This window comes from Falco biarmicus, chromosome 12 (genome assembly GCF_023638135.1).
Source record: "Falco biarmicus isolate bFalBia1 chromosome 12, bFalBia1.pri, whole genome shotgun sequence".
NCBI classification, from domain to species: domain Eukaryota; kingdom Metazoa; phylum Chordata; class Aves; order Falconiformes; family Falconidae; genus Falco; species Falco biarmicus.
The window spans coordinates 32303555-32321140 of NC_079299.1; the positions used below are offsets into that span (position 1 = coordinate 32303555).

The 17586-nt window shown below is 43.6% G+C and overlaps 1 protein-coding gene across 2 annotated transcripts; it reads right to left on the bottom strand.

The window, feature by feature from the left end:
* Window positions 1-3633: 3633 nt before the first annotated feature.
* ERLEC1 (endoplasmic reticulum lectin 1) lies at window positions 3634-17582 on the bottom strand. Of its 2 annotated transcripts, XM_056357594.1 has the most exons (14): window positions 17339-17581; window positions 16701-16805; window positions 15350-15430; window positions 14367-14444; window positions 14157-14220; window positions 12170-12210; window positions 9526-9749; window positions 6955-7084; window positions 6371-6532; window positions 5670-5729; window positions 5057-5181; window positions 4576-4653; window positions 4304-4379; window positions 3634-3923 (listed from the first exon to the last, which is right to left on the bottom strand). In XM_056357594.1, exons 1-14 carry the CDS (start codon window positions 17489-17491, stop codon window positions 3852-3854), a joined length of 1449 nt encoding a protein of 482 aa, XP_056213569.1. In that variant the 5' UTR covers window positions 17492-17581; the 3' UTR covers window positions 3634-3851. The 2 variants fall into 2 exon arrangements, with proteins under 2 accessions (XP_056213569.1, XP_056213570.1); XM_056357595.1 differs by lacking the exon at window positions 15350-15430 and having other exon boundaries at window positions 17339-17582.
* Window positions 17583-17586: the final 4 nt, after the last annotated feature.

Here is a 17586-nt window from a genome sequence, read left to right on the forward strand (position 1 = left end):
TTCTCTTACCCAGGTGGGCTCAGATTTGGGTGCTGGATGAAAACTGCAAGTCACATCCATTTCGCTATACAAATCAGGTGTTTATGAACAGGAAATGCACTTGTCTGCCTCTGCGCAGGCAGAGGGAATAATCCTCCACATTGCTTTACCACTTGAGAAAATCTTTCTGAGCCTGATGGTCTTATTTCACCCCTTCAGCTACATGAGGCTTCCCAGGGCCTGCCTGGCCTCGCGTGCTGAGCCACTGGCTCCTCTCAGCCAGGCCTATCAGCTGTGCAGGCGTCTTACGTAAATATTCCCTCTACTTTTTGATCCAGTCTTGCAGCTAATTAATAATCTGTGATTTAAGTGACAATTAAAAATGAGCTCTAGAATGAATCCCTTTTTTCTGAAGTCAAACAGCTGCAATAGTTGAGCAGTGCCTTTGAGTGGAAATGCAAGGACAGACACAGCAATAACGACGTGACCCAAATGGTGATGGCCCTCTGTGGCGCTGGGGCAGCAGTGCCGCTCTTGCTCGGGTTTGGGCTGTGTCGGAGGGGCCCATGAGGGAGTTTTCCCGTGCAGGCAGGTCGGGGGGGGTTGTTAAATGCTTGTGACGTCTCTGCTCTTTCTGTGTGGATAAATCCTGTCCTTGGGGACATAAACCATCTCATTCTTCGAACTCTTCTCAGAGAAGGAAGTACCTTGCAGAAGTTGCGCATTTCACCTTCCCACACCTACTTTTCTTTGATGAAATTCCCTTTGACTAATTGCAGATGATATCAGTACCATCGCTGCAGATTTGCTGTCTGCCATCCGCATTATTTTCCACGTTGCTGATTCTTAAATGAGCATGGGAGCAGCTGTACCTCTTAGGCTGAGGAGCAAACCCACGGTAGTATCTCAGGTGTAAATCTTAAGCAGACCAGCGCAGAAACCTGCTGCCTTCCCGTTCTGCTTTGTGCTTTCCGCATACCAGGGCCTTGGTTTTCCCCAGGTTTGGTACTGATGGGTTCCTGCCCCTCAGGGCTTGTCTGGGAGAGGGCTGAAGCAGCAAGTTGTACGTTGCTTCTAGATTCAAATGTGTTAGAACCTAAAATTATATTGCAGTTAGTTATTTCCAGCAGTGTCAACTCATGGTCTGTCATGCCCTGTGGGTTTTTCGCACGCATCTTCCCTGCTCCCCTCACCCACGCCTCGGTGCTTCTTTCCCAAATCAACTGCTGGTCAGGGAGGGGTGGGAGAGGGTGGAAGAGAAAAGGATGTTCTTCATCTCTGTGTGGAGCTGTATGCTCACGCAGGGTGGGAACATCCTAGAGCATCTTGCTTCCTGTGCAAGGGGAAGTAGAGGCTGAGGAATGTGGAGAACCATGTATGGATTTCGTGGGTTTGGCAACAGTGTGGTTAGCTCACAGTGTGGCACAGTTGGCATCAGCAGCGCATCGAGGTGCTGTGGCTGCTTAGTCAAAGAGGTTGTGCTGCCCCGTGTCACTGCGGACTTCCTTCCTGCGTGGGGAAGTGGAAACCTTTACACTCTGCGAAGTAACTGTTATTTTCCTCTGATATAATGCCCACAAGTGAGGGGTGTGTGGGCGCGTTTAGTGATCTCCCTTCCCTTTAACATGAGGGAGCCCGGCATCGTCCCGACCCATGCCACCCGTCCACGTTCTGCAGCAGGGCTCCCGGTGCCCCCGAGCTAGTCCCAGCGTGAGCACTGCAGCCGTACCACCCTCCCTCGGGGCAGCCTCCATTAAAAATAAAAACTTAGCACAATGGATTCCACCTACTGCCAGCACCTTAATGAGGCGATTCAGCCAGCCCCTTGCAAAGACGGCTTAGGGAGGCGAAGGCTCCACAGGTTTGTTATTTTTTCCTGATCAGATGTTGCCTTGGGATGCGCCTTCGCTGCGCAGCCCTGAGCGACACCCCTGGCAGCGCAGGACTGGGATTAAGGCAGCGAAGGGCTGCCAGTGCCGCTGGAGGAGCTGCCGCTGAAGCGCTCTTTGGCAGCAGGGCAGGTAGCGAGGTGCGGAGCCCTTCCCAAAGCTTTGCAGCTTATGCAACAAGTTGCTCAAATTTTGGGCAGTGTGGGGTCCAGCTTCATACCACCTAGATGCTTAGTGAGGAGATTGTGCCAGCTGACTGTTCTGGCAAGCACAAGAACTTTAGGGAAACTGAAGTTAAAGATCCAAACTCCAGAGAACAATGCTCCTAATGTCTTCTCTTTTCTAAAAGCTACTGGCTAAATACAGGATCAAACCTTAAGCAACTTTTTTGCTCATTTATCTCATGCTTCAACAGGAAGACTGGGGGGGGAAAACCTGGATAGAAGCCTCTTCCCCCTTTTTGCTTCCTCCGCCACATCACAAAGCCATATCAGAGGTAAGAACATGATCGGGAACAATGACTTTAAATTTAAATGCTGTATCATCCTGCTGCTGCTGTTCTGGTTTTCTGCCATAGGAGACAGTAAAATGGGTTCTATTGCGACAGTCTAGCAGCCTCACTTGGTTATTTTGGGTAGCATTCAACTAGTCATATGCCAAATGGTTGGCGGATTTCCGTCTGACAGCAGTTAAGAAACTTTCTATTTGCACAATAGCTTTAGCGAAGAGGAACCATAGCGGGCTTGCACAAGCGGCCCTCACGCTGAGCGTGTGTCCTTTGGAGCAACGCAGCCAGAAAACAAGCCAGCGGTGTCGCACCTGGTAACAGCGCCGAAATGGCTTGCTGCCAGCCCCACGGTATTCCCAGGGAAGAAAATAGGCGAGGGTGTGCTGGCTACAAACCACTGGTTTGCAAACTTTTCTTCTTAGCTATTTAGAAACTCCCATTTTAGAAATACAACGGAGATCTACAAGGGTCTCATCTTTCTTGGGAAACTGTGACAAGGCTGATCAAATATAAAGGGTTCGAACAACCCCCCTTCTTAACGTGACAAATGTACGTTGCCAGCAGACTAAAACTTCACATGCCTGCACCAAAAATCTTAACTGGTTGTGAGGTGGGCGAGCTACCGGAAAATGGACCTCCAGCCAGATACTGGCTGTTAAGAGGCCTCTGGGATGTACCCAGTCCTTGTCACCAACAAGGGAACCACTCAGGTGCACGTGGCTGAATCCAGCCAAGCGGGAGCTTAGAGGTCTAACTCATATTGACAACTCTGCCACCAAAAATGCTGGCTGTTTATCACTAGTATCATACCTTAGCATCCTTAGAAGCAAAACAGCAAGTCTGACTGACGTCAATGTTTAGCAAAATAAATATATTAAGATAAACCCTACAGCATTAATAGAAAAAAAAAAAAAAAAAAAAAAAGGTCCTGGGAAGCAGCCCAGGCTGGGAGAAGAAATAACAGTTGAAGGGGTAAGGGTAAGGTAAGGTACCAGGAGAGAACCGTTCCAAGCAATCAAACGGAGGTACCATTTGTGCCAGGACAAAGCGAGGAATGGCAGCAGGACAATTATTAGCAGTGTGGCGGCTGCTGAAGGCTCCTGAGCACAAAGTGTCGGTTTCACTTCTTCAGTTAGCAGGTGAGCTCCTCACTCAAAGTTGGACCTTGTTTATTTTGCCTTTTTGAAGTTGGTAATTTCTGTCTTAATAATGATGACGATGACTGTAGAATGTGTCATACACAAGTCGAACAGGAAGTGCAAGACAAGATTTTAATCATTAAAAGTTTATCAATAACCTCTTATATACACATAGTTATACACAAAGTGGTTCACGAGTCCCTCGTCTTACAGAATTCTGCTGGTGAGGTTGGTTGGCTGAGAGCTGCTTTCTGTCATCTCACAGACGGCTGTTAATGTGGAAAATGCCGGCGGGGTTGCTGACAGGTATGGCTTGCTTCGTGGGCTTCCTGGTCTTTAGCTGGGCACTGAGAGGAGCCCGTACTCGTCTGCTGTATCCAAAATTTTACAGATGACTGGAGACTCCACCTTGAATGTAAGAGATCAAAACGTTAATGTCTGTCCAGTCATCAATACACTTTTACAAGAGATTGCAACAGAGATGGTGAGATGAAGGACGGGGATTGCAAGAGGCACAGTACTCCAGCCATGCTTTGTACAGTTTAGTAAGGGCTTTTTACTGTTGGGTGTGACCTCTGTAGCATATTTACAGTGTAACGAGCGTAACTTTCTCCAAGCAAAAGCAACGGAACAAAGCAGTGTGTGTTCAGCAGCTACATCTATGTGCTGCAGCGCGCCACAGGACTGTTTGTGAAGAGGCGCTGAAGGAAGGGGCTATTTTAAACATGCGCCTGGAGGCATCTACGAGCTAGCACCTGAGCTGCGGGAGTTCAAGCATGTCTACATACCCCAAGGATGTATTGGCAAGAATGAGGCTCTAACATGTATATGGTCACAGCATGAGGGGAATCAGATTCTTTACATCTGAAAACAGAAGAGAAATTCTGTAGCATTCAGCATGTATTAAGTACGAAACTAAAACGTATTTCCCTAGTATCTATAGTGGTTTTACTAAGCTAACAGCCATTGCTTCCTGAGCTTTATGAAGACAACAGAGTTTTTCCCTCTGACACAGGAAGCAGAGACGCAAAACATCAGTTTACTAAAAAAGTTAACTTACTTCAATTTCACAGTCACCTGCCTTGGCTTGTCTGTTAAGTCACAAACATCTCCGTTTCCATAGAAATGAGACACCATCCTGCCACAAAAGATTGGAATGGAAAAGTTTGGAAATACTAAACACAATTCTGAAGCATGCAGCTACCCCCTATGATACTGTATCTCATCATTCTTCACATATTTAACTCCAATATACAAACACATGCTGTATTTTCAGTTATTGCAGAAGTAAACAGTTGTTCACTATTGGAAGATTTTTCTTTGTATGATATCCAAAGTGCTGAATTACCTTTTCTGATGTTGTGTGTTGATTAGGGAGAATATAAAAATATCTGTACACACTGCTCTTGTGGATCTATTCATAAACTGCACATTCCTGCACTGCGCAAGTGGGCCCTGGCATTTGTTCTTCTCTATCACAGGTATGAGACCAGTTCAGGAAGAGCCAGCCAGAGCAGCGATCATGGTGGCACCAACCGTACCTAACTGTCTGCGTGCCATCTTCTCGGAGATAGTAGGTTCTAGCAGCATTCTTCCTGGACCACTCAATGTGTTCCTCCTTGTTCCACGTACCCACCACCACAGAAGTCTTGCCACTTTCCTTATCCTAAAAAAAAGAAAAGCTGGTAATTACACCTTGTATTATATGATTAGTAGTAAGGATATGTTAACGACATATAGAATGTCATTTCTAGAGCAAGTCTGCTGCTGTCAACATAACATGTTCTTGCATTTGGGACAAACTAGGACTAATCTTGCATTAGGGTCAAGGGTCAAAGTTGATGGTCTTTACAACCAGCCACCCAGGCTGCGTGAGCTGGTAAGAGTGTTTCAACGACCAGACGAGCCTTCCCACAAAAGCATCCATGTTTTTTAGCTTTGATTATCACTCTGCTCTACCTGACACGGCACCTACCTCCCCCTGCATAAGCTGAGGCAGCACACAGAAGACTTATTTTCTGAAATCCCACTTCTTAAACCCAAGATGTTATCAGCCAAGGAAAGGATGCTTCTTTTTTCAAACTGTAGACAGATTCTGTAACTCTTCCCCCCCACAGCCATCTAGTGGCAGAATATAAAACTATTTAAACATACCTCATGATACTGATGAACATATTTGCCATAGCAGAATTCGTACTTCCACCAACCAACACCCTAGGGAGAGTTATAATCTCAGCATTAAAACAAAACCAACCCCCCCAAACCACAACATCCATTTCCCTCCAGACCCTAAACCACTAGCTAGTTTAGCTGTAAAGCCCCATGGGTATTAATTAGGTATGTTAATTCAAGGTTTGCACTGAGAGAAAACGTCTTACTAGACTGACATAAGCAAGGGATCGAATAAATAAGTTTAAGCAGGGACTCTTGGAAAAGACATGTAGGACCAAATTTCTTAAACTACTTGTAGGCCCCCTTATTTGTCTTTTAAAGAAATACTTTTCCCTTTCAAGGACAGGGAAAATTTCAGATGCCTTTTCCTCTGCTGGCTGTCCTCTTGATAAGTTTTATCAGACTTTTTTTTTTTTTCCTTTTCATTAACAAAATTGGCACTGAATGATTCTCACCATCTACTTCATTTCACTGCTCTAAATCGAATTTCAAAGAAAGGCTGATGATATCTTTCTGGCACAGACCCCAGTATATAAGCCTTCCCTGTATCAATGCAGGGAAAGGCAATTATTAGGGGTATAAGAATGCAACTGTCAAGATTCATGGAGAAACTAAACAAATACATAAGCCAGTATGTGCGATTAAGGAGTAGCTATTTTATTACACATCACTTTATTTCTCACCCCATGGAAGCAGTAGGAACCACTAAGAAATTCCTTTATAAGTTGGTCATCGGTCAGTTTGGAGATGTGGGTTGTTCCCACAGTTAATAGTTGGTGGCTTCCAACAGCAACAGGCTTATGAATGGAAGAAAATTTCTCTTCTTTTGTTGAATGCATTTCTTCCTGAAATTAAAGTATACCCAAATACACCCGCTTAGATTTTATAAGCCACTTGCAAAGTCTTACAAAGTACATGAAGTTACTTAGCATTAGGAGAAGTAGGCTGCAGTATGAAAGCATAGTCATTGCTTTCACTGCCTTCAGCACAACTGAAAAAAAGATCGGAAGTAAAAATCTTAACATGTTTGTAAACTGTAGGCTACAAAGGCAACAAAAATTTTAAATTAGCAGCCCAGACATATTTGCTTTGTTTTCTTTCCAAACAAGGCAAGTTATAGATGATTTCAACAAGCTTAAAGCTCATTTGAAAGACTGACACAGTCTTATAAAGTTGGGTAAAAGAACTTACTCCATGGAACTGAAAGTTGCACATGTTCCAACACTGAAAATAAGTATTTTTCTATTTGAAGTTAAACAAATCCTACCTCCTTAACCCTTCTAAAAGGCATCTTCATCATTTCTTGCTGTTTCTCCAGCTGCTCCAGATTATGGGGTTTAAGTGGTGATCCTGGCAGAGACTGGCAAAAGATGTCATTCACTGGGGAAGCCCTGAACCTGGCCAAACAAGTCAGCAACACATCACTTACTGTGCTTTGTAAGTAAAGACATACTTTTTTTTTTCCCCATCACTGTAAATTTCCGACTGAGCCATGCTGAGGTACATATTTTTCTCCTCTCTTGCTCGCACCATCTCAGCCATAGCTACACTTTCTTACAACTGATGTAAATACGCTTTTTGCCCAGCATAGTCTCGCTCCTAACGCTGCCAGGCAACTGGCAACAGTCTAACCCCTCTTTGTCAAAGTTGCGTATTAACAGGCAAACTGCATTGTACGTGTACCATGAGCGCAGTGTCACGGCTCCACAGAGCTCTCAGAAGCTAGGAAACGACAAAGGTGAAACTTGATAGAATCACAGAATCGTTTACTTCTGATAGATGTAGTTCCTACATAATTAAAATAGCATGTTCTTTCTTATATTACCTGACATGTATGGCTTTTCATACTGCATATATACCCATTATTCCTTTACCTCTCTCTTCATGAGCTATGTCTGCAAAAAGCAGCTTATTACAGGAAAGGCAAAGCGAAAAGATGAAGCAGAGCTAACACAGCTTTCCCCTTAGTCTACACAGATCAAGGCCTCATTAAAACACCAAATATCCCTTAACAGAAATAGTAAAGTAACATCAAAATGAAAATCATACTGATAAATGACATGTTTGTACAGCCTTCACTGCTCGTCTCATTGAAGAGGCCCTCTTTAGACAAAGCTTATTTACAAAATACATGTGCAGATACCGCTTCAGAGGCCAAGTGGCTTTTTGCAACGTCCTCCTAGGAACTCTGTAATACAGCAGTAGTTGTGTAATAATCACCGCTGTAGTTAAAACAGTCTGAAAATGTTTCCTAAATAGTAACCACACTCTAGATTAAATAAGCCCGGTACCAAAGAAGCCTAGTTTTATCTGAATTTTATTTGAACATGAGGACTAATAGTTACAGTACACTTATATTGCTTTGTACTGCCTTCCTCCCCATCCCCAGTTCCCACCAATTTCAAAAAAGTCAAATTGTACCCAAGTAAAAATGACAACTAGAACTACTGGATATACTTTTGGTAACTTAATGCAAGTGCATTATTGGGTAAGAAAATGGGTGTAGAGGAAAAGCACGGTGGTGGCAGTACTGCCCAGTGCTGTCTCAGGAACACATGGCAGGAAAATGCACTTAACATGAGGTTTGTTTGTTGTTACCTCCACTGACAGAAAGCAGCGTTTCCAGCCTGCTATCTCCACCCATCTTTATTTGTATTTATATATTTATAAGATGACGTAAGTGGAAGAATAAAGATCTTGTGTGTTTATTTTAAGTATTTCCTGGCCAGGAAGCCTTCCATTCCTTCCATTTGGAAGGAGGTAGCAGCTCAAGATTTTATTGTTATCAACGACAGGACAATTTGCCTGTGCACTTTCTATTTTTCTACTCATCCAGTAAACAGATAATAGTGCAACAGACAACATAGTATTACCAAACCCGTCTACATGAGAAAATTTATAATTGATAATAAATATTTAATGATAGTCTAAATTATTTACTCTAACTGGCAAGCGTTTCTAAAATGCACAACTGAGGATTTTGTCCTCTAGACTTTGTTGCCCGTTTCAGAACACTGATTAAACATTCGCTTGTTCCGACATCTGCGTACATGGGAAATTCAGAACTCCTGTCCGTTATTTCCCCCTTCATTTGCATATCATATTCCCTTTGCAATTCTGTTTACACCCCTTGAAAGGTCAAAAATCTATACTGTTGAGACTAAGGGCATCCCTTCGATGCACGGTACAATTCAGGGAAGGGGGGCGCGGGGAAGAACCCTAAACTTGATTTTTGGAAAATAATGCTGCAATTATGAATTCTTCGTATGAAAATGACTTATAGAGCTGAAGGTTAAGGCAATGAGGCAGGACAGAGACAGACAGGAGCTCCTTAAGTTGGGAGTACCACTAAAACATTATGGTTACGGCTGAAGACCATACTTCTGTTGTCTGAAATGAGGGAAGTTGAAGTCCATGCACACATGTAACACACACACACACAATCCACAGTCTGTGAATACCATGAAGATGATTGCCCCAAGACACTCAAATCATAAACTAAAAGGAGACAGGGTGTTCTTAATCTGCCTGCAGCCTTACTGCCCTAGTTTGTGTTTCTGCAGAAGGACAGGCCTAGAAACTTACCTGTCAAAAATAAAGTTATAATTCCCATCTGCTTCTCATATGGGAGCAATCACCAGAGACTTACAAAACACAAACACTATGCAACTTGACAGCAAAACTTAAGACCTGGCAAAACTGCACTTGCCGAAGTACGTACAAGCATCACAGCTCTGTACCAGAAACCACAGCTGGATATATGACTTACAGAAACACACACATGCATGGAAATTGATGAAAATTTGAAGTGATGTCAGCCAAAATTGGAGTGCCATACCTATATTTAGGATGGTTGCATAACAGAGGTGTCAGTATAACCACTTCGTATTCACAGGTTGTAACTTCTGCTACTGAAAGAATCTCATGCTTAGCTTCTGGATGACAGATGTACATCACTGTACTCGATCTGGGTAGGTTTTGTCTCAAGCTACAAGGTGTGCCATTTCCCATTTCTACAGGATAGTATGGGGTCATCTGCCCTTCTATATTTTTTGTAGGTATCTAGGTGAAAGAAAGTAGAAGTTAAGAATCACAGCAAAGCTCCTTTGACTCTTCTGAAACAAAAAATATTATTACACTGTGCAGTCAGCGTTACTGGATTGAAACCAGCCCCTGTGTAGTTACTTGGTGTCTCTGCAATATCTGAACGTGACTGGTTTATTACCTCCAGCACAGCCCCGCAAAAACGCACCAAGCCATGCGAGCTCCAACTGCAAAAGCAGCTGGTTCCTCTGCACAGGCTGCCTGATGTTTTGGTTCTAAGAAGGCTTGCCAGCTGAGTGCAATGTTTTGGAAGAGCACCAAGCCAGCTGCGTTCACCCTGCAGTCTAGGAAATGGGGAGATGTGAGTAGCTCCACCAGGCTCAGGTCAGCTCTGGCCAGGCATGGTGCTTTCACTTCTTGGAGAATCTAAAAATGCCCCTACAAAGTCATCCCAATACCTGCATTACACCTCTCAGCACACCCAGCTGGGGTTGTTCCTTACCCAGAGCATCCCACACCACCTGTTGTCGTGGCTAACAAAGTTAATGATATATAGGAAGTAAATCCCACTTTTGTACACACTTTAAGTAAGCTCACTTCAGACTTGTTCCTTCGTACTTCCTTCGTCCTTCATCCAGCTTCCACTTAAGAAACTGATTCCCCAAACCGGCCGAAGTCCCTCGCCTGGCTCCTATCTTGGAGGCTGCTAAAGTTCCTGGATACCAGAAGTTCTGTTTGTGCAAAAGCCACACTGAACCCACAAACTAGACCTTCTTTTACCCATGTTGCTTGAGCTAGCAAACGTTTTCAGCGCGCAACAGATCAGGCCCTGCACCAAAAGGCCTTCTGTGGTTGGGATGCTAACCTGGGGATCTGAGACCCTCCTATCTCTCACCTGCTTTCGTTTTCAAACTATGTTACCCTGTCACAGGCCACTGACTCTCTCCTCCCTAAAAACTTCTATCGTGAATGAGGCAATGAGACATTCATGAGTTTAAACAATTAACATGCCACAGCTTAATTGCTCAGGTGCTGCTTGGCTTCCAGTCACTTATCCACTCTATACTTCAATATTAAAAGGTGGGAAATTCAGATATATTCTGGCTGCGTACAGAAGAGCTGACCAAAAGGGTTGCAGCGTCTTCTCTTTCTATCTTTCTGAATTAAACTACTGACTTTTCCTTAAAAACTGAAAAATTATACCTATGCATTTCACTGAAGGTAACTGTTCAAGAAATCTAAATGGAGACACCTGTTTGCACACAACAGAAAGGCACCCCAGTAGGACTGAAGATAAATCTCTAGTCACAGCAGGTTTTGGTTACTTTAGGCACCACCCAGCTGTGTTATGTATTCTTTCCCTTTCCTGACTGGAGATTCCACACAAATTGCAAGTCTAAATTCTTTATGGACTGAAACCAAGACAGTGTATGTACCTCATAAATACTGTCCAAAAAAAAAAATAAAAATATCTGTAAGATTCAATCTTCTCTGAAAATACAAAGGAAAAGTTACACGACAAAGCACCTAGTTTTCTTTAATTTCCAAGAGCTATAACTGCCACTGCCATTAGAACAGGCCAACTTCCGACTTCCGTCTGCTCCCCCATCTACCTCCGACAAGCTTATCAGGCATGTGTATCTTCTGAGATCCACTGCAGAACCACCACTCGGTGCTATTTAAATCATCATTACAAAGAACATGCACACAAAAAAATTAATTTCAGAATTAAAATGAAGGATAACTGGAAATAAGGTAGGCGCATGCCTGTCCACAGGTCACATTTCTAAGGATAGCTGTTGCACCAAACTACTCATTCCGTGTGCTTAGAGAGACTGCACGGTCTGAAAAATTGCTAATTCCAACTCCAGCATGCTTCAGGTACTTTCATTGTTTTGCTATAAAGTTAGTAACTAAGAATTGAGTTCTGGGGTCTAAACAAATGGAAAAGTTCTCTAATGGAAAAGGGAAGCACAGAGTTGTATGGGATTGATCATCAAGTCAGCTAAGAAATTTTTTAGGGATTTTGTGCTGTAGGATTTTGTTAAGCATTTCTCCCTACCCAAAACACACGGAAGTGTCATTAAGGGAATTGGGATTTCTAATGTAGCTAGAAAAATAACTGTTGCCAGACCATAATATGACTTTGTGGTTATATTTATTCTCTTCATAGAAAAGGAGTGTGTAATTCACCTCATTTAAGTTCAAGATTAGCGTAACTTTAATGTAAGTAAGTAGAAGGGCAAGACATTCAACTAGCTAGTCTAAATAAGCTTTCTGAGCTGGGACGGGTCATCAAAAGTGCAAACAGTGCAGCTCGGGAACAGAGCTTCTGGTTTTGACACTCATTTTGGTAGGCAACTAGTTACCTCATCTCATCATACATAAACTACCTCCACTACTGACGGCAAAAGTCAAAATAGATGTTTTTTACTTGCCTCTTTTGCACTCTCTTTAGGATTTTCCTTCTTTTCTTGATCTAGGGAATAATTAAGAATGAGGTAAGCATATAAAGTCTGTGAACTTGAAATAAAATGAAATTATATACAGCAAAGTTCGTATGTTTTGTGTACTCGCTAGTACTTGTATATACACCACATTTCAATTTCATGAACCTGCAGGTGCAAAAGAGGAAAGAAAGGAAATAAACAGTGATTTGGGGTCCAGAGGAAACAGAACAAAATGAGAGCCTTAAAGCAATTTTGAGTCTGTAGGACAGGCCAAATCCAGCCCCAGCAGCACAGGAAGGCCGGTCAGGGCAGCAGGACATGTCACTCCTGTTCTTTGAGGGGTAGCTGACTACGCTTTTCAAAGTGAGCAAATTACAGGCTGGGACAGTAAACAGGCAAGTACTTCAGCCCACCCACTAGCCAGCCTCAGAGGGTACACTCATAGGAAGAGGTGAGGCCAGACCACATGCCATGCTAACGATCATGAGAGCAAACATGGTTACAGGGCAAGGGTGGCAAGCTGTCACAGGTGAGAGCTATCCGTGGCCTTCCGAACTGCTTCAGGAGATAGTCTGGACTCCATTCAGAATCAGGTGAGCAAAAGGCCATTCGGCTTTGCCATCACCCGTTCAGCTGCTCCAAGTTTACTGTATGACGCTTGTGGATTCAGCTCACAGTGCTTTGAAAAACATCTGTTATTTTTTAAGAGAAGTAATGTGAATTGCTGTATAGGAAGCACAGACAGAATACAGTCTGCCACCTAAGCAGAAAGGACAGAGGGACAACATCCCAAAATACTCAGATATGACGACTTGAAGTATCATCACATGTAACTTCCACATCTAGCCCCACAAAAGAATTGGTTAACTCAAACTGAACATTTTGTTTTCTGTCCAGCAGCGTCTAGGGAGAACAAGGCATTTCTGCACAGAATTAATGACAGCACAAACAAGCACTGTAACTCGCTAAGAAAGAAATGCCAAACAATGCAGTTTCTGAAGCTGTGTTTCTTTTCAGGACTAAGATATCTAACTGAAGGCTGCAGGCAGGAATTCAAAGGAATGGGATTAATAATGCTAAATTCCCTCCAAGACTGAGGTGTTCAAGTTAATCGCTGTTAGGAAGAGAAAAAACAGTGGTGCCCGCCTTTTACATACTAGCCTAGAATTAAAAAACACACAAAACGCCCCAACCTAGATGATGGGTTCTTAATATTGTTTCTATCAGCTCTGATGAATGAACACTTATAGTCTGTGGATTTTCAAGAGTTCTTTGGACTAATATACTACTGAAGAGCTCAGCCAGGAAAGCAGATATTGGCAGGTGCGACCACAGAACTTCCAGCATCTACTATAATTTACAGGCAAAAAATGCAAGCGCTCAGAAAATTAGTTATTCTAAACTGCAGTTTGAGTTTGGGGCTCAGCTACCTAATTTCCACCAAAGTCCCACTTCAGGCACTTCAGTATTGCTCAAGATCTGCGCCAGGATCCCTAAAAAAAGACTCTCAAACAGTTCCAGGGATCACATCTACCTGCAAAAGTAAGCGTTCGGCTTTGCAGACTGTGTTTTATTTCAGAAGAGCAGAGCCCAAGATGTCCTGTGCACTCTGCCCTCTGCTCACAGGTTGAAAGACATTTCTCCTCACCCAAAAAGAGTGGCAACAGGCTGTATTATCAAAGTATGGCCTGTCATATATTGGTTCCATTTCTTGTATTACATTATTTTATTTCCCTGACACTAATTATTGCAGATTAGTGAATCTGATCAATTCGACAGCATGGCAAAACTGACAGGATGGATGCAAATGCGAGGTGCTAAAAGGAATTAATTAAAACTGATACATTTTGTAGAAAATGAGTAAATTCTGTTCTATTACACTGGGAATCAGTTTTCTACAGTGTATTTCTCAGAAAGTAATAACTGAAAACCAAACAATTAATTAGCATCAGCAATAAAATAATCTAAGACAAACCTGGTTCTGACAATGGGTTCTTTATCATCATATTCCCCAGATAGTATTCCTGGATGTTTATTTTCTACAATTAAAAGAAGTTAAAACAAATTTCAGTTACCATTTTCCATAGTTTTTCAAGTGTACAGGAATTCACGTCTTCTGGAGGAGTTAAGCATGAACACGCCAGTGGAAAAGGGGGTTCAGACTACTAAACTGTAAGAAGCCTACCTGTCCCGTTTCCTTCTCCTCGTGATATTGACGGATGTGTTTTCCATGGCAGACCTCGTAAGTCCAGTAAGATTCAATCTTAAAAACCAAACCAAAAATTTTTTTTAAGAAAGAAATCTGTTTAGCTGCATTACTCCCCATCCATACACCCCTCCCAAAAAACAGAAATCCCCCAAAATGTTGGCTTTTGCAGCAATGAAACGCAGCCCACGCAGGTGGACTGGGGCACAAAACTATAGCACAGTGCATGGTCTCTGTGTTCCCTAAGCATTTTGATGACATTCCAAATCAATACACCAGGCAAGGTTTCCTTAACTTTCACACAGATAAAACAAAGGAAAAAAATTAAATAAAACATAAAGACTAAATGTGCCCCCAAACCACTGGGGCTAAATGGCAGTGACTCAGCACAGACTGGTTTTGGCAACTGTCAAAGATAAGGGCCGTTTACCAGTTGTGCTTGACCCACTCCTCCTTCCTCAAGGACTCGTGTGGGATGTTGCATAGGTATAGTATCTGGCCACTGTCGCTGCCTCTGGTTCTCAGTACCAGCTTGTTTGGTATTAAGCTTGTAACGTAAGAGATGAGTCTGAACCAGGACAACAGTTGATGAAAAACTGGAAAACTTTCAGACTGTCTAAACACACTTTTGCTTTGGTCTTCTAACACTTTCTGAGAAATGCTCTTCATTAGACTGTCATAAATTATGGCTTGACTCCTGAAGTAAATATTTTAAATCCACGTTTTTAAACTGCTACTACAGCAACCCAGTTTATTTAATCCCAGTATCTTCAATTACACAGAATTTTATCGACAATACTAAGGATATAGTCATAAAGTTGTAGAGACCTTACTCTGGATCGAACTGGTACCTGAAAGTCTGAGACTCATTTATCCAAACAGTTTACTACACTAAACCTAAAAATGAACTACACTGTAAACTTCTGGTTAGCATTTAAGTTATCAACACAGAAGTAACATACTCTATACGAACAGCTACTTTGCTTAAATAGAGGTTCCAGCAATTCTCCTGGAGTAGGACCTTTATAGTCCTTTTCTTCTTCCTAGAACAGAAGGATATTTCATTACATTAACATTAACAGCAGTTTGCTTAGATAATACCCATTTGCAATAGTAAAAAACAAAATAAAAATTTTATCACAAAACCTCATTAATTTGTGCCCTGAAGGAGCTGTGTAGTGATTAGAAAAAGATAATTTAGTAAGAAGGGGCAAATAAAAGTCACAAATAAAGCAGTCAAAACAAAAGTTTTGTGGTTTGAAAAAATACACACGTGGGAAAAGAGTAGGAGCTCTCAACTTGCTCATGTCCAGAATGGCACCTTGGGGTGTGAAGAAGAACACAGCATCAACAATCTTTTAATTTGTTAGTCAGTGCTGATGCCGTACTGATGCAGTATACTTGGAACATCACACAGCTTTTATGTAACTTTAAAAAAATTAATCAAAAAAGCATAAAGCAATACTGTGGAAGATTATTTCTGCGTCTTTTTTTTGCTCTATAGTTGTGCATGCTATTGAAGAGATTTCCAAAGTTCTTCAGTACTAAAGATTTCTCACCTAGATTGAAGCACTCCATACTGTCAGTCAGTTAAAGGAGGAGGGCTGTGTCAAAACAGAGGCCCCTACCACAGCAGTACAGCTTGTCTGTGCAAGCTTTCACAGTATGAAAAAAATGAACCATTGGAGTAACAATCAATGATAAACCTCACCAAAGGCCTCCTCAATCCACCTTCCCTTGTACAAACAGCTGTCTTTATATAGGGGTTTTTTATCACTATTTAAGCCCCAAATTGTGCATTCAGATTTGCAACTGAGGAAGCAATGATGGAGAATAAAAATTACTGGTGGTAGAAGCACCATGGGGATAGCGTTTTCAGATACGGTGATCACGATAGCAGTGTTGACAAGTCTTAACAGTTGTTTACTGGCCTAGAATCTGACCACGTTACTTAAAATACAAGAATTTCACGCTCAGCGATAGACCTAGCAATGAACAGAACATTATTGCAATTGCTTGTTGCCAAATAAGATCATTCAGACTGGCCCCACTTAGTGCAGAGCTGGTAAGCAATACAAAGTGAAGGCATGTACCATAAACTGTGAAACTGTGAAGCAGTCTGTAGGTAATTTTCTTTTTACAAGGGAAAAAAACCCTCTTCATGAAGCATTCTGTGGATCATTTTCTCTTTAGGGGAAAAAAAACCCCTCTCTTTACTTTGGAGAGGAAAAAATAAATAAATAAAGACGTGAAAAGACACTGTAAAGGTTTGTCTGTGGTTTATAATTACAAAAAAGACTTGACCAAACTCACCTCATTGCCACTTGCTATCAGTGGAAGTATACATTTATATTTTTCTTTGTCCACAGTGGTCATTATAATGTAGTTATCCTCTTTGTACAGGACACCAGTTGTAGGCTAAGGAAGCAAGCAACCTAGGCATGAGTCAGGTGGGGTTTTAACGCTACGTGTCACAGACATTCCCAAATTCCGGAGCGGTGGGGTTACCCACGGGCAGGCGGCCGGGCACTGCGCGGGCTCCCGTACCACAGCACCCGCGCTCCCGCTCCCAGTGCCCTGCCCCCCCGCCCGCGCCGCGCTCCCCCCGCACACGCTCCCCGCTCTTATGACAGACTTTTATTAAAAAATCACCCCCATAACCACCACATTTTGCTGCCGCAGCCCCTCGCAGGCCTCCGGGGTGGATTTCCCTGGGATCCCCCTGGGATCTCCCTAGCTGCCAGCCCCGGGCCGGGGCCTGGCGCTCCCCCTCGGGCCCAGCCCCGGGGCGATGTTACGAACACCCCAACACCCGTTTTTCCGGCGGGGCGGCGGGGGCTTCAGAAACAACCGCCCGGGTGCCCGGTCTGACCGGGCGGCCCCTCACGGCGGGAGACGCCCGAGGAGCGAGCCCAGAGCTCCCCCACACCCCGCGCCCCCGCGGTACCCACCAGGCTGAACTCGGCGCCGGGCCAGTTCACCCTGAAGGGGATGTCGTCGCTGAGCTGAGGGAGCGCTCGGCCGCCCTCCGCCACCGCCACGGCCGCCAGGAAGGCACAGAGCAGCGCCCGCGGGGTGGGCGCCCGGTGCCGGCAGCCCCTCATGCCGGCCGGCGGCCCGGGGCGGGAGGGCGGTGGGGCAGCGCCGGGCAGCAGCAGCCAGCGCCGCCGCCACGTCTGCTTCCGGCGGGGCGCGCCGC

Bases quoted from the DNA above. Each gene is read 5' to 3' on its own strand.
- ERLEC1 (XM_056357594.1), bottom strand. From the start codon at position 17,491: ATGAGGGGCTGCCGGCACCGGGCGCCCACCCCGCGGGCGCTGCTCTGT. The intron at 14,221-14,366 runs GTAGGCTTCTTA...TTTTAATTGTAG, and splicing joins AGGAGAAGGAAACGGGACAG to AAAATAAACATCCAGGAATA. The intron at 5,182-5,669 runs GTATGTTTAAAT...TCTTTTTTTTAG, and splicing joins ATGTTCATCAGTATCATGAG to GATAAGGAAAGTGGCAAGAC.